Source organism: Solanum tuberosum, unplaced genomic scaffold (genome assembly GCF_000226075.1).
Source record: "Solanum tuberosum cultivar DM 1-3 516 R44 unplaced genomic scaffold, SolTub_3.0 scf00114, whole genome shotgun sequence".
In the NCBI taxonomy this organism is placed as follows: domain Eukaryota; kingdom Viridiplantae; phylum Streptophyta; class Magnoliopsida; order Solanales; family Solanaceae; genus Solanum; species Solanum tuberosum.
In genome coordinates, this window is record NW_006239038.1 from 926,876 (window position 1) to 943,608 (window position 16,733).

Sequence of the window (16,733 nt, forward strand, 5' to 3'; positions counted from 1 at the left end):
GAAGAGAAAGAATGGAAGAAAAAGTTTGGCTCTCTAAAAAGCCTCATTGTAGTGTCTTTAATGACTTGTGTGGGTTACTTTGTGCTATCAATTTTGTTAATTGATGTAACCAGTTTAAACCTGTATTCTCTTAATATGCATCAGACCCTTGCTGCCACACATATGGAGGATAATGAACTCACAGAAAGCATGCAAAAGCTACTTGTTGTTATGCAGAGGCTAGATCAGAAAATTGGTCCAATGTTGGATGAGGATGGAGAGCTTTTCAACAAAAGGTTATTTGAGGATTTTTCTTTTGGAATAACCTGTCCCTTCAATTCAGCCTCAGATTTGTTATACTAGATTACTTTATATATGGTTTCATTAGCTCTTAGTTGGCAATGTATTGTTCAGAATGAGTTAACATCACCTTGGCTAAGTTTAACCTATAAAAGTTGCCTGGAATATTTACTTGAACATCTGCATGTTTTCTCAGATGATCTCACAGGCCTGGTTTCTTTTTCAATTGATGAATTTGGACTTGAGGGTAATCAATCTGTCTTATTTTCTCTTTCAGGTGGGGTTATCTTTCACGTGCAGGCCTGTGGGATAAAAGTCACTTGATGCGTCAAATTGAAAAGTATGTCAATGTGCTGTGACAATTTCTGTCACTTTTTTACGACCTATTAATTGATTGTAAAATTTTTCTTTAAGCACTTTTGACTGTTTTTAAAAAATTCTCTTGAAACTGCAGATACGCTGATATTTATACGTCCAGAGTTTCAAACTTTCTCCACTATACACCATTCATGTATTTCCGTGCCCAAGAACAGGTACTCAATGGCAATTTGAAATTATGAGTGTTCTCTAATAAATAATATCAAGCAACATTGAAATAGGTTGAAACTTATTACTCCCTCCAGTCCAAAATTAGAATCTCTTTCCATTTTGGGATGTTACTGAATATTTGAAACCATTCCATCTCTGGGAATATGAAGGTCAGTGTTGACCAATTGAGCTTGAGGTGAATTTGTTTTTGTTTTTGCTTTCCTAGAGAACATGTCTCATTCATGCTAGGAAATCTGGATTTTAAATAATAAGCGGTTGCCCCTTAAATCAAGCCTTAGGTTCCTTTCAAAATGATTACAACGTAGTTTGCTGGTTGAGTTCATCTATTTCCATATCCTTTGTCATGCCTCGGAAGATTTCAACCATGCCTTCTAATGGTCTGTAGACTGTAGTAAAGGCTCACTTGTATGTACAATTTACATTTCTTGTTCTGTATGTCTTGTCACCCAAAAATTTGGTCAGTAATTACTTTCGAGATGTGTTTTCCCTTCTTTCATATAATATACACACAGTTAGTTGCATAATTTATTTGCGAAGGACAAAAATACTCTTTTTTTATGGTAAAAGGCTAAAAAACTTCTTCACTTGACGATAAAAAGTAATAGAATAATCCTTCTGAAGTTATGGTGTAATGTAATGCCCAAAGCATTGCTAGTTCCATTCAAATTGGAGGAACAAACCAATCTCTTGGAATAATGGATGAACTATTTCTTTAAGCTGCACTGATATTGTTCTTTAAATTGAAATGCCTCTTCCATTTCTGGCAGCTCTAGCTCTATTTAGTAGCTTATTCTGTTCAATCTTGTTTGTTGGACAGTGAGCTTGTGGTTACAATTCGGATATAATAGTCTGCTAATTGCTGTAGTCTCTTTCCATTTAGATGTACATTTACTCTTTTCCTAATGTACTTCATTCTTCATACAGAATCTTGCTCATGATTCATACACATTTGACCATCTACGACGTGAGGAGAACTAGCTGATACCAGGAGCGGCAGAATTTCATTATAACTCTATAGCCAATCCTTGTTGTATTATATGTAGATGTTGTGTTTGGCATCCTCCACTCTTGTACTTCAACCCCACAGCCCTGCTACAACTTCTTGTTGCAGGACTCCAGTATAAGCTATCGAATGTCATAGCTATGTTACTGTATAAGTAAACAGTGAGGAAGTTAATAATAATAATCCCTAGAAAAACTTAATTATAAAAATTGACTCATGTTTAATGAAATTTAGCTCTCTTTGATGATCTTCTACTTGCATTTGTTTTTGCTCCTCTGATCAGTAATTCTTTATTAAGTATCAATGGTGACATTGTTGGATGTTGTGTTATAATTAGCCTATACATTTGGTGCTCGGAGCACCCAAATTTTTTTCCTCAAAATTTTTTATGAGTACCTCTGTAATGAATTGGGAACCTTCACGTATACTCACACCATTTATTAAATGCCCATTTCTTGATTTAGAAGCCCCTTTTTAAGAATCGCTCAAATTCTCCATTTTTTTGTATGTATTAGCCCATGGAGCATCTAAATTTTTTTCTCAAAAAACTTTATAAGAACCTTCGTAATGAGTTGGAAAACTTTTATGTATACTCACACCATTTTTTAATGCTCATTTACAAGCCTTTTTTTAAGAATCGCCCAAATTTCTTGATTTTTTGTGTGTATTAGCTTATAAATTTGGCACACGGAGAACCAAATTTTTTTCCCTCAAAAAACGTTATGAGGACCTCTGTAATGAATTGGGGAACCTTCACGTATACTCACACGATTTTTAACACTCATTTTCGCATTTACAAGCCCTTTTTTCAGAATTGCTCAAATTCCTCTTTTTTCGTGTGTACTTCCAGACGGTTTTTCTTTTGGGCAGCTGTTCACCGTTGGATCTCGCCAATACATAGCCCATGGATCTCACACTCAGAGCACCCAATTTATTTTTCTCAAAAAACTTTATGAGGACCTCCGTAATGAGTTGGGGAAGCTTCACGTATACTGATATCATTTTTTAATGCCCATTTTTGCATTTACGGGCCCTTTTTTAAGAATCGCTCAAATTTTCTAATTTTTCGTGTGTATTGGCCTATGCATCTGGCGGTCAAAGCACCCAATTTTTTTTTTTTTTAAATTTTATGAGGATCTCCGTAATGAGTTGAGAAACCTAAACGTATACTCACACCATATTTTTAACGCCCATTTCCACATTTACAAGCCCCTTTTTAAGAATCGTCCAAATTTCCTAATTTTCCGTGTGTATTAGTCTTGTATCTGGCGGGCGGAGCATCCAATTATTTTTTCTCAAAAACCTTTATGAAGATCTCTGTAATGAGTCGGGGGGAACCTTCACGTATGCTCACACCATTTTTTAATGCCCATTTCCTGATTTACAAGTCATTTTTTAAGAATTCCTTAGATTCTCTGATTTTTTGTGTGTATTATTCTAATGATTTGGCGCTCGGAGCACCCTAATTTTTCCCCCCAAAAAACATTATAAGGACCTTCGTAATGAGTTGGGGAACCTTCACGTATACTCACACCATTTTTTTAACGCCCATTTCCGCATTTACAAGTCTTTTTTTAAGAATCACGTAAATTTCATAATTTTTCTTGTGTATTAGCCCATGGATCTGGCATCCGGAGCACTCAATTTTTTTCTCTGAATAAACTTTATGAGGACCTCCGTATTGAGTTGGGGAACCTTCACGTATACTCACACCATTTTTTTAACCCTCATATCCGCATTTGCAAGTCCTTTTTTAAGAATCGCCTAAATTCCCTAATTTTTTCCTGTTTATTTGCCCATGGATCTGGCGCCCGGATCAACCCAAGTTTTTTTCTCAAAAAACTATATGAGGACCTCCGTAATGAGTTGGAGAACCTTCACGTATACTAACATCATTTTTTCATTTCTGCATTTACAAGCCATTTATTAAGAATCGCCTGAATTCCCTCATTTTTCATGTGTATTTGCCCATGGATCTGGCCTAGAGCACCCATTTTTTTTCTCAAAAACTTTATAAGGACCTTCGTAATGAGTTGGGGAACCTTCACGTATACTCACACCAATTTTTTAACGCCCATTTCGGCATTTACAATCCCATTTTTAAGAATCGTCAAATTCCCATTTTTCGTGTGTATTTAGCTCATTGATCTGGCAGCCGGAGCACCCAAATTTTTTATCCAAAATAATTTAAGGGGATCTCCGTAATGAGTTGGGGAACCTTCACGTATACTCATAGCCCATTTTCGCATTTACAAGCTTTTTTTTAAGAATCGCCCATATTTCCCAATTTTTCGTGTGTATTAGACTATGGATCTTGAGCCCGGAGCACCTAAATTTTTTTCTCAAAAAACATTAAGAGGACCTCTGTAATGAGTTGGAAAACCTTCACGTATACTCAAATCATTTTTAACACATTTCCGCATTTACAAACCTTTTTCAAGAATCGCCTAAATATCCTGATTTTTCGTGTATATTAGCCCATGGATCTGGCGCCCGATGCACCCAAATATTTTTCTCAAAAAATTATATGAGGAACTCCGTAATGAGTTGGGGAACCTTCACGTATACTCACACCATTTTTTAAACGCCTATTTCCGCATTTTCAATCCCTTTTTAATGGATCACGCGTCCGGAGCACCGAAACTTTTTTCCTCAAAAAACTTTATGAGGACCTCCGTAATGAGTGGGGAACCTTCACGTATACTCACACCATATTTTTAACGCCCATTTCTACATTTACAATCCCTTTTTTAATAATCGCACAAAGTCTCCAATTTTTCGTGTGTATTAGCACATGGATCTGGCGTCCGGAGCACCCAATTTATTTTTTCTCAAAAAACTTTATGAGGACCACCGTAATGAGTTGGGGAACCTTGACGTATACTCACAACATTTTTTTAATGTCTATTTCCACATTTACAAGCCTTTTTTTAAGAATCTTCAAAATTCCCTTATTTTTTGTATGTATTAGCCTATGGATCTGGCGTCCGGAGCACCCAAACTTATTTTTTCAAAAAAATTTATGAAGACCTCCGTAATGAATTGGAGTACATTTACGTATACTCATATCATTTTTTTATTGCCCTTTTCCGCATTTACAATACCCTTTTTAAGAATCGCCCAAATTTCTCGATTTTTCGTGTGTATAATAGCCCATGGATCTGGCGACCGGAGCACCCAGTTTTATTTCTAAAAACTTTATGAGGATCTCCGTAATGAGTTGGGGAACCTTCACGTATACTCACATCATTTTTTAACGCTCATTTTCGCATTTACAAGCCTTTTTTTAAAAATCGCCCAAATTCCCCGATTTTTCGTGTGTATTAGCCCATTGATCTTGCACCCGGAGCGCCTATTTTTTTTCTCTCAAAAACCTTATGAGGACCTCCATAATGAGTTGGGGAACTTTCACGTATAATCAAACCATTTTTAACACATATTTCTGCATTTACAAGCTTTTTTTAAGATTCGACCAAAATCCTGATTTTTCGTGTGTATTAGCCCATGGATATGGCACCCGAAGCACCTAATTTTTTTCCCTAAAAAAACTATATAAGGACCTCCGTAATGAGTTGGGGAACCTTCACATATACTCACACCATTTTTTACGTCATTCTCTCATTTTCAACCCCTTTTTAAAGAATCACCCAAATTTCCTGAATTTTCGTGTGTATTAGCCATTGATCTGGCGACCTGAGCACCTTAAATATTTTTCTCAAAAAACTATATGGGGACCTCCGTAATGAGTTGGAAAACCTTAACGTATACTCACACCATTTTTTTACCCCTATTTCTGCATTTTCAAGCCCTTTTTAAAGAATCGCCCAAATTCCCCGATTTTTCGTGTGCATTAGCCTATGCATCTGGCACTCGGAGCACCCAAATTTCTTCTCTCAAAAAACTTTATGAGGACCTCCGTAATGATTTGGGGAACCTTCACGTATTCTCACAGATGCCAATTTATGCATTTACAAACTCTTTTTTAAGAATCGCCCAAATTTCTCAATTTTTCGTGTATTAGCCAAAGAATTTGGCGCTCGGAGCACCCAATTTGTCTTTCTCAAAATCCTTTATGAGGACCTTTGTAATGAATTGAAGAATCTTGACGTATATTCACACCATTTTTAACGTCCATTTTCGCATTTACAATCCTTCTTTTAAGAATCGCCAAAATTCCGTGATATTTCGTGTGATTTGCCTATGGATCTGGCGCTAGGAACACTCATAATTGTTTTTTAAAAAAACTTTATGAGGATGTCCTTAATGAGTTGGATAACCTTTACGTATACTCATATCATTTTTAATGCCTATTTCCGCATTTACAAGACCTTTTTTAAAAATCGTCCAAATTCCCAATTTTTCGTATGTATATTAACCCATGGATCTGACGCCCAGGGTACCCAAATTTTTTTCTCAAAAAACTTTATGATGACCTCTGTAATAAGTTGGGGAACCTTCACGTATACTCATACCAATTTTTAATGCTCATTTTTGCATTTACAAGTTTTTTTAAGAATCCCTCAAATTTCCAATTTTTAGTGTGTATTATAGCCCATGGATCAAGCGTCCGGAGCACACAATTTTTTTTATCAAAAAAAATTATGAGGACCTCCATAATGAGTTGGGGAACCTTCACGTATACTCACACCTTTTTTTAATGCCTATTTCCGCATTTAAAAGCTCTTTCTTAAGCCCAAATTCACCAATTTTGCGTGTGTATTAGCCCATGGATCTGGCGCCCAAAACATCCAAAAACAATTTCTCAAAAAACTTTATGAGGACCTCCGTAATGAATTGAGGAACCTTCACGTATACTCACACCATTTTTTAACAGCCATTTCTGCATTTACAAGCCCATTATTAAGGATCGTTCAAATTCCCTAATTTTTCGTGTGTATAAGCCCATGGATTTGGCGCCCGGAGAATCCAAATTGTTTTCTAAAAAAACTTTATGAGGATCTCCGTAATGAGTTGGGGAACCTTTACGTATACTCACACCATTTTTTTAACGCCATTTCCGTATTTACAAGCCCATTTTTAATAAACACCCAAATTCATTAATTTTTCGTGCGTATTAACCCATGGATATGGCAATCGAAGAACCCAATTTTTTTTCTCAAATACCTATTTGAGGACCTCTGCAATGAGTTGGGGAACCTTCACGTATACTCACACCATTTTTTTAACTGTCATTTCCGCATTTATAAGCCCCTTTTATAAAAATCACCAAATTTCTTGATTTTTCATGTGTATTAGCCAATGGATATGGCGCCCGGAGCACACATTTTTTTCATCAAAAAACTTTACGAGGACCTCCTAAATGATTTGGGAACCTTCACGTATACTTACACCATTTTTTTAACGTCCATTTCCGTATTTACAATCCCTTTCTTAAAAATTGCCCAAATTTCTCAATTTTTCGTATGTATTAACCCATGGATTTGGCGCTCGGAGAACCCAATTGTTTTTCTCAAAAAACTATATGAGGACCTCTATAATGATTTGGGGAACCTTCACGTATACTCACACAATTTTTTAACACCTATTTTCGCATTTAAAAGTCCTTTTTTAAGAATCACCCAAATTTTCCAATTTTTCGTGTGTATATTAGCCCATGGATCTGGCGCACGGAGCACCCAAAATTATTTCTCAAAAAACTTTATGAGGACCTCCGTAATGATTTGGGGAACTTTCACGTATACTCACACCATTTTTTTAACGTCCTCTTCCGCATTTACAAGCCATTTTTTAAGAATCACTCAAATTTCTCATTTTTTGTGTGTATTAGCCCATGTATCTAGTGCACGGAGCCCCCACAATTATTTTCTTAAAAAAATTTATGAGAACCTTCGTAATGAGTTAGGGAACCTTCATGTATACTTACACTATTTTTCTAACACCTATTTCTGCATTTACAAGCCAATTTTTAAGAATCGCCCAAATTTCCCATTTTTTCGTGTTTATTAGCCTATGAATCTGGCGCCCGAAACAATCAAAATTGGTTTCTCAAATTTTTTTATGATGACCTCTGTATGAGTTTGGAAATCTTCATTTATACTCATACCATTTTCTAATACCCATATCCACATTTATAAGCCCTTTTTAGGAATCTCCCAAATTCTTCAATTTTTCGTATCTATTAGCCCATGGATCCAGCGCCTAGAGTACCAAAAGTTTTTTTTCTCAAAATACTTTATGAGGACTTCCGTAATGAGTTGGGGAACCTTCATGTATACTTACACTGTTTTTACACCCATTGCTGCATTTACAAGACTTTTTTTAAGAATCAACCAAATTCTCCGATTTTTCGTGTATATTTGCCCATGAATCTGGCGCCCAGAGAACCTAAATATTTTTTCTCAAAAAACTTTATGAGGACCTCTGTAATGAGTTAGGAAACCTTCATGTATACTAAACATTTTTTTAACGCTCATTTCCTTATTTACAATCCCTTTTTTAAGAATCACCTTAATTCACCAATTTTTAGTGTGTATTAGTCCATGGATCAAGCGCCCGAAGCACCCAAGTTATTTTTTTTCAAAATACTTTATGAGCACCTCTATAATGAGTTGAGGAACTTTCACGTATACTCCTACCATTTTTTAACGCCTAATTCCGCATTTAAAAGGTATTTATTAAAAATCGGCCAAATTCCCAATTTTGCCTGTGTATTATCCCATGGAAATGGCGCTCCGAGCACCCAATTTTTTTTCCAAAAAACCTTTATGCGGACCTCCGTAATGTTTTGGGGAACCTTCACGTATACTCACACCATATTTTTAACGGACATTACTCCATTTAAAAGCTCTTTTTTAAAGATCGCCCAACTTTCTCAATTTCTTGTGTGTATTGTCCCATTGATTTGGAGCCTAGAGCATCCAAAAGTTTTTTCAAAAAATACTTTATGCGGACCTCTGTTATTAGTTGAGGAACCTTAACGTATATTCACACCATTTTTAAAGCACATTTCCACATTTAAAAGCCCCTTTTAAAGAATCGTCCAAATTCTAAATTTTTCGTGTGTATAATCCCATGGATCTAGAGCACGGAGCACCCAAAATTTTTTTCTCAATTGTTTTTATTAGGGCATCTGTAAAGAGTTGGGGAACCTTCACGTATAATCACACCATTTTTAACGCCTATTTCCGCATTTACAAGCACTTTTTTAGGAATCGCATGAATTTTCTGATTTTTCGTGTGTGTTAGCCCATTAATCTGGCGCCTGGACCACCCAAAATAGTTTTCTCAAAAAACTTTATGAGCACCTCTGTAATGAGTTTGAGAATCTTCACGTATACTCACACTATTTTTTTAACGCCCATTTTCGTATTTACAAGCCCTCTTTTAGAAATCGCCCAAATTCTCAATTTTTCGTGCGTATTAGCCCATAGACCTAGCGCCCAGAGCACCTAAAATTGTTTTCTCAAAACACTTTATTCGGACCTTTGTAATGAGTTGGGGAACCTTGACGTATACTCACACCATTTTTTTAACGTCCATTTCTGCATTTAAAAGCCTTTTTTTAAGAATAACCAAAATTTCCTTATTTTTTTGTGTGTATTAGCCTATGGATCTGGTGCCTGGACCACCCATAATTGTTTTCGTAAAAAACTTTAAGAGGACATCCGTAATGAGTTGGGGAAACTTTACGTATGCTAATATTGTTTTTTTAATGCCCATTTCCGCATTTACAATATTTTTCTCAAAAAACTATATGAGGACCACCGTAGTAAGTTGTGAAACCTTCAAGTATACTCACAGTATTTTTAACTCCCCTTTACACATTTTCAAACCCATTTTTAATAATCATCCAAATTCCCCAATTTTTTGTGTGTATTAGCCCATTGATCTAGCGCCCGGAGCACCAAATTTTTTTTTATCAAAAAACTTTATGAGGACCTCTTTAATGTGTTAGGAACCTTCACGTATACTCACACCATTTTTTAACGGTCATTTCCGCATTTACAAGCCTTTTTTTAAGAATTGCCAAATTCACTGATTTTTAGTGTGTATTAGCCTATGGATCAAGCGCTCAGAGCACACAAAAATTTTTTCTCAAAAAACTTTATGAGAACCTTCGTAATGACTTTGGGAACCTTCACGTATACTCACACCATTGTTTTAACATCCATTTCTGAATTTACAAGCCTTTTTTTAAGAATCGCCCAAATTTCCCGATTTTTTGTGTGTACTAGACCATGGATCTGACACCAAAGCACTCAAATTTTTTTTCACAAAAAACATTATGAGAACCTCCGTAATGAGTTGTGGAACCTTCACGTATACTCACACCATTTTTTTAATGCCCATTTTCGTATTTATAATCCCTTTTTTAAGAATCACCCAAACTCTTCAATTTTTCGTGCCGATTAACGAATGGATCTGGCGGCTGGAGCACCCAATTTTTTTTCTTAAACACCTATTTGAGGACCTACGCAATAAGTTGGGGAACCTTCACGTATACTCATGCCATTTTATTAACTGTCATTTTCACATTTACAAGCCACTTTTATAAGAATCGCCCAAATTTCTTGATTTTTCGTGTGTATTAGCCTATGGATCTGGCACACGGAGCACCCAAAATTATTTTCTCAAAAAACTTTATGAGGACCTCCGTAATGAGTTGGGAACTTTCACGTATACTCACATCTTTTTTTTATCTCCCTCTACCGCATTTACAAGCCATTTTTTAAGAATCACTCAAATTCCTCAATTTTTCGTGTGTATTAATCCATGTATCTAGCGCACGGAGCACCCAATTTATTTTATCAAAAAACATTACAAGGGCCTTCGTAATGAGTTAGGGAACCTTCACGTATACTCACACTATTTTTCTAACGCTTATTTCCGCATTAAAAAGGCAATTTTTAAGAATCGCCCAAAATTACGTGATTTTTTTTGTTTATTAGCGCATGGATATGGCGCCCGAAACACCAAAAATTGTTTTCTCAAAATTTTTTATGATGACCTCCGTAATGAGTTTGGAAATCTTCATGTATACTTGCACCATTTTTTTAACGCCGCATTTACAAGCCCTTTTTAGGAATCTCCCAAATTCCCCGATTTTTCGTGTATTTTAGCCCATGGATCTGGCGACCGGAGTACCCAAAGTTTTTGTTCTCAAAAAACATTATGAGGACCTCCGTAATGAGTTGGGAACCTTCACGTTTACTCACACTATTTTTTTACACCCATTTCTGCAGTTACAAGTCCTTTTATAAGAATCTCCAAGATTCTTCTATTTTTCGTGTGTATTAGCCCATAGATCTAGCGTCCGGACCACCTAATTTTTTTTCTCAAAAAAATGTATGAGGACATCCTTAATGGGTTGGGGAACATTCACGTATACTACCATCATTTTTTAATGCTTATTTTCGCATTTATAAGCCATTCATTAACAAATCACCCAAATTTCATAATTTTTCATGTGTATTTGTCCATGGATTTGGCGCCTAGAGTGCCAATTTTTTTTTCTTAAAAAACTTTATATGGACCTCCTTAATGAGTTAGGGAACCTTCACGTATACTCACACCAATTTTTTAACGCCCATTTCTGCATTTACAAGCTCTTTTTTCAGAATCGCTCAAGTACTCAATTTTTCGTGTGTATATTAGCCCATGGATCTGACGGCCGGAGCACTCGATTTTTTTCCCTCAAAAAACACTTTGAGGACCTCCGTAATGAGTTGGGGAACCTTCACGTATACTCACACCAATTTTTTAACGCCCATTTCTGCATTTACAAGCTCTTTTTTCAGAATCGCTCAAGTACTCAATTTTTCGTGTGTATATTAGCCCATGGATCTGACGGCCGGAGCACTCGATTTTTTTCCCTCAAAAAACACTTTGAGGACCTCCGTAATGAGTTGGGGAACCTTAACGTACAGTCAAATAATTTTTAACACACATTTTCGTATTTACAAGCCTTTTTTCAGAATCGCCCAAAGTCCTTGATTTTTCGTTTCTATAAGACCATGGACCAGGCGCCCGGAGCACCCCAAAATTTTTTTCTCAAAAAACTTTATAAGGGTCTCCTTAATGAGTTAGGGAACCTTGACGTATACTCACACCATTTTTTAACGTCCATTTCTATATTTAAAAGCTTTTTTTTAAGAATCGCTAAAATTCCCTAATTTTTCGTATGTATTAACCTATGGATCTAGATCCCGGAGCACACATAATTATTTTCTCAAAAACCTTTATCAGGACCTCCGTAATGAGTTGGTGAACCTTTAAGTATACTCATACCATTTTTTTAATATCTATTTCCGCATTTACAAAACTTTTTTTAAAAATCACCCGAATTCCCAAAAATTTCATGTGTATGTTAACCCATGGATCTGGCACCCGGAGCACCCAAACATTTTTTCTCTAAAATCTTTATGAGAACCTCCGTAATATATTTGGGGACCTTCATGAATACTCACACCATTTTTTTAACGCCAATTTACATATTTACAAGCCATTTTTTAAGAATCGCCCAAATTCTCCAATTTTTTGTGTGTATCAGCAAGGGTATCTGGCACTCGGGGCGCCCAAAAAAATTTCTCAAAAAATATTATTTAGGACCTCCGTAGTGAGTTGGAGAACTTTCACATATACTCACACAAATATTTTAATGCTCATTTTCGCATTTACAAGGCTTTTTATAAGAATCGCTCAAATTTCTGATTTTTCGTATGTATTATCCCATGGATCTGAAGGCCAGAGCACCTAATTTTTTTAAAAAAAAACTTTATGTGGATCTCCGTAATGAGTTGGGGAACCTTGACGTATTCTCACATCATAGTTTTTCGCCCAATTTTGTATTTACAAGCCCTTTTTTACGAATCGCCCAAATTCCCCTATTTTTCGTGTGTATTGTCCTATATATCTTGTGCCCGAATCACCCAAATTTATTTTCTCAAAGAACACTAAGAGGACCTCCGTAATGAGTTGAGAACTTTCACGTATACTCAAACCATTTTTAGCACGCATTTCCACATTTACAAGCATTTGTTTAAGAATCGCTCAAATTCCCAATTTTTTGTGTGTATTAGAGCATGGATCTGGCGGCCGAAGCACCCAATTTTTTTTCAAAAACCTTTATGCGGATATCCGTAATGAGTTGGGGAAGCTTAACGTATAGTCACATCATAATTTTAACGCCCAATTTTGCATTTACAAGCCTTTTTTTAAGAATCTTTCAAATTCCCCTATTTTTCGTGTATTAGCCCATGGATCTTGTGCCCGGAGGCCCAATTTGTTTTAATCAAAGAACACTATGAGGACCTCCGTAATGAGTTGGAAACCTTCACGTATACTCAAATCATTTTTTAACACGCATTTCTGCATTTACAAGCCCTTTTTTAAGAATCGCCCAAATTTCTTGATTTTTCGTGTGTTAGTTAGCCTATGGATCTGGCGCACGGAGCACCCAATTTTTTTTTCCAAAAAGTTATATGAGTACCTCCGTAATGAGTTGGAGAACCTTACATATACTCACACACTTTTTTACGCCTATTTCCTCATTTTCAAAAACTTTTTAAAGAATCACCTGAATTTCACAATTTTTTCTGTGTCTCATTGATCAGGCAACAAAAGCACCCAAACTTTTTTCTCAAAAAAGTTTATGTGGACCTCCGTAATGAGTTAGGGAACCTTCACGTATACTTACACTAATTTTTAACGTTTATTTTTGCATTTACAAACCTTTTTTTAAGAATCACCCAAATTCTCTGATTTTTCGTGTCTATAAGCCCATGGATCTGGCGCTCGAAACACCCAATTTTTTTTCTCAATAAACTTTATGAGAGCCTCCGTGATGAGTTAGAGAACCTTGACGTATACTTACACCATTTTTTAATGTCCATTTCTGCATTTAAAAGCCTATTTTTAAGAATCGCCAAATTTCCCTGATTTTTCATGTGTATTAACCTATGGATCTGGAGGCCGGGGCACACATAATTATTTTCTCAAAAACCTTTATGAGGACCTCCGTAATGAGTTGGAGAACCTTTACGTATACTCATATCATTTTTTTAATGTACATTTCCGCATTTACAAGACCATTTTTCAAAATCGCCCAAATTCCCAGATTTTTCGTGTGTATATTAACCCATGGATCTGGCACCCAGAGCACCCTAACTTTTTTTCTCAAAAAACTTAATGTGGACCTCCGTAATGAGTTGGGGAACCTTCGTGTATACTCACACCATTTTTTTAACGCCCATTCCTCATTTACAAGCCCTTTTTCGTGTGCATTAACCCATGGAACTAGCGCCTGGAACACCAAAAATAATAATTATGAGGACCTTCACAATGAGTTGGTAAACCTTTACGTATACTCACACTATTTTTAATGCCCATTTTCGCATTTACAAGCTTTTTTTTACGAATTCCCCAAATTCTCTAATTTTTCGTGGGTATTATAGCCCATGGATCTGGCGCTTAGAGTACCCTCTATGTTTTTCTCAAAAAATATTATGATGACCTCCGTAATGAGTTGGGGAACTTTCACGTGTACTCACACCATTTTTTAACTCTCATTTCCATTTTTACAAGCCCTTTCTTAAGAATCACTCAAATACGAGAGTTTCATGTGTATTAGCCCATGGATCTGGCACTCGGAGCACCCAAAACATTTTCTAATAAAAATTTATGAAGACCTCCATAATGAGTGGAGATACCTTCACATATACTCACATCATTTTTTAAAATCTATTTTCGCATTTAGAAGCCCTTTTTAAAGAATCACCCAAATTTCCCATTTTTTTGTGTGTATTAGCCCATGGATCTGGTCCCCGGAGCACCCAAATTTTTTTTATCAAAAAATTTTATGAGGACCTCTGTAATGAGTTGGGAAACCTTCACATATACTCACACCATTTTTTAACGTCCATTTCCGCATTTTTCATATCTTTTTTTTAATATTCAACCAAATTTCCCAATTTTTCGCGTGTATTAGCCCATTGATCTGGCGCTCAGAGCACCCAATTTTTTTTCCTCAAAATATTTTATGAGGACCTCTCTAATGAGTTAAGGAACCTTCACGTATATTCAAACCATATTTTTAACGCTCATTTCCACATTTAAAAGCTATTTCTTAAGAATCACTCAAATTTCTCGTTTATGCGTGTGTATCCCTATGGATCTGGCACCCTAAGCACTCAAAGTTTTTTTCTCAAAACACTTTATGAGGACCTCTGTATTGAGTTAGGGAACCTTCACGTATACTCACACCATATTTTAACAACCATTTCTGTATTTACAAGCTCTTTTATAAGGATCGCCCAAATTCCCCGATTTTTCGTGTGTTACCAATGGATTTGTCGCCTGAAGCATCCAAAAAAAATTTCTAGAAAAAATTTATGTGGACTTCCGTAATGAGTTGGGAAACCTTAACGTAGATGCACACCATTTTTTTAACGCCCATTACCACATTTACAAGCTCCATTTTAAGAATCTCCCAAATTTCTAATTTTTTGTGTGTATTAGCCCATTGATCTAGCGCTCGGAGCACCCTAAATTTTTTTCTCAAAAAATTTAATAAGGGCTTCCATAGAGAGTTAGGTTACCTTCACGAATACTCACACCATTTTTTTAACGCCCATTTCCGCATTTAAAAGGACTTTTTTAGAAATCGCCCGACGTCCCTAATTTTTCGTGTGTATTAGCTCATGGCTCTGGCACCCGAAGCACTTAAAATTTTTTCTCAAAAAACTTAATGTGGACCTCCGTAATAAGTTTAGGAACCTTCACGAATAGTCACACCATTTTATTAATGCCCATTTCCGCACATACCAACCCTTTTTTAGAAATCGCCCAAATTCTCCGATTTTTCGTGTGTATTAGCCCATTGATCTGGCTCCCGGAGCAACCAAAATAAAATTCACAAAAAACTTTATGAGGACCTCCGTAATGAGTTGCGGAACATTTATATATACTCACACCATTATTTTAACTGTCATTTCCGGATTAACAAGCCCTTTTATAAGAATCGCCTAAATTCCTCGATTTTTCGTGTGTATTAGCCCATGGATTTGCGCCTAGAGCACCCAAAAAATATTTTTCTAAAATTTTTTTGAGAACCTCCGTAATGAGTTAGGGAATTTCACGTATACTCACACATTTTTTTAACTCCCATTTCCGTATTTACAAGCCTTTTTTAAAAATCGCCCAAATTCTCTAATTTTTTGTGCGTATTAATCCATGGATCTGGTGCCAGGAGTAGCCATATTTTTTTCCCAAACACCAATTTGAGGACCTCCATAATGACTTCAGGAACCTTCACGTATACTCACATCATTCTTTTAACGTCCATTTCCATATTTACAAGCCTTTTTTTAAGTATCCCCTAAATTCCCCGATTTGTCGTGTGTATTAAAACATGGATCTGGCGCACGGAGCACCCTAATTTTTTTCTCTAAAAAAACTATATGAGGACATTTGTAATGAGTTGGTGAACCTCTACGTATACTCACACAATTTTTAATGCTCATTTCCGCATTTACAAGCCCGTTTTGAAGAATTGCTAAAATTCTCCAATTTTTCGTGTGTTACCATGGATCTGGCGTTGGAGCACCGAAATTTTTTCTCATAAAACTTTATAAGGACCTCCGTAATGAGTTGGAGAACCTTAACGTATACTAACACCATTTTTTTAACTGCATTTCTCTATTTACAAGAACTTTCATAAGAATCTCCCAAATTCCTCGATTTTTCATATGTATTAGCCCATCGATTTGCTCCCTAAGCACCCAAATTTTTTTTGTCAAAATTTTTTATTAGGACCTCCATAATGAGTTGGGAAACCTTAACGTATACTCACACCATTTTTTAACACCCATTTTCGTATTTACTAACCCTTTTTTAAGAATGACCTAAATTCTCCGATTTTTCGTGTGTATTAATTCATAGATCT

At 36.0% G+C, this 16,733-nt stretch overlaps 1 protein-coding gene across 2 annotated transcripts in view; it reads left to right on the forward strand.

The window, feature by feature from the left end:
• The window catches only part of LOC102597093 (cytosolic purine 5'-nucleotidase), an 11,164-nt gene extending 9,086 nt beyond the window's left edge, over window positions 1–2,078 (forward strand). For both annotated transcript variants that reach the window (XM_006349816.2, XM_015309772.1), the window contains exons 14-17: window positions 145–275; window positions 557–619; window positions 734–812; window positions 1,753–2,078. In XM_006349816.2, the coding sequence (XP_006349878.1) occupies window positions 145–275; window positions 557–619; window positions 734–812; window positions 1,753–1,806 (327 nt within the window). In that variant the 3' untranslated portion in view covers window positions 1,807–2,078. The remainder of the gene's footprint in view (window positions 1–144; window positions 276–556; window positions 620–733; window positions 813–1,752) is intronic.
• Window positions 2,079–16,733: the final 14,655 nt, after the last annotated feature.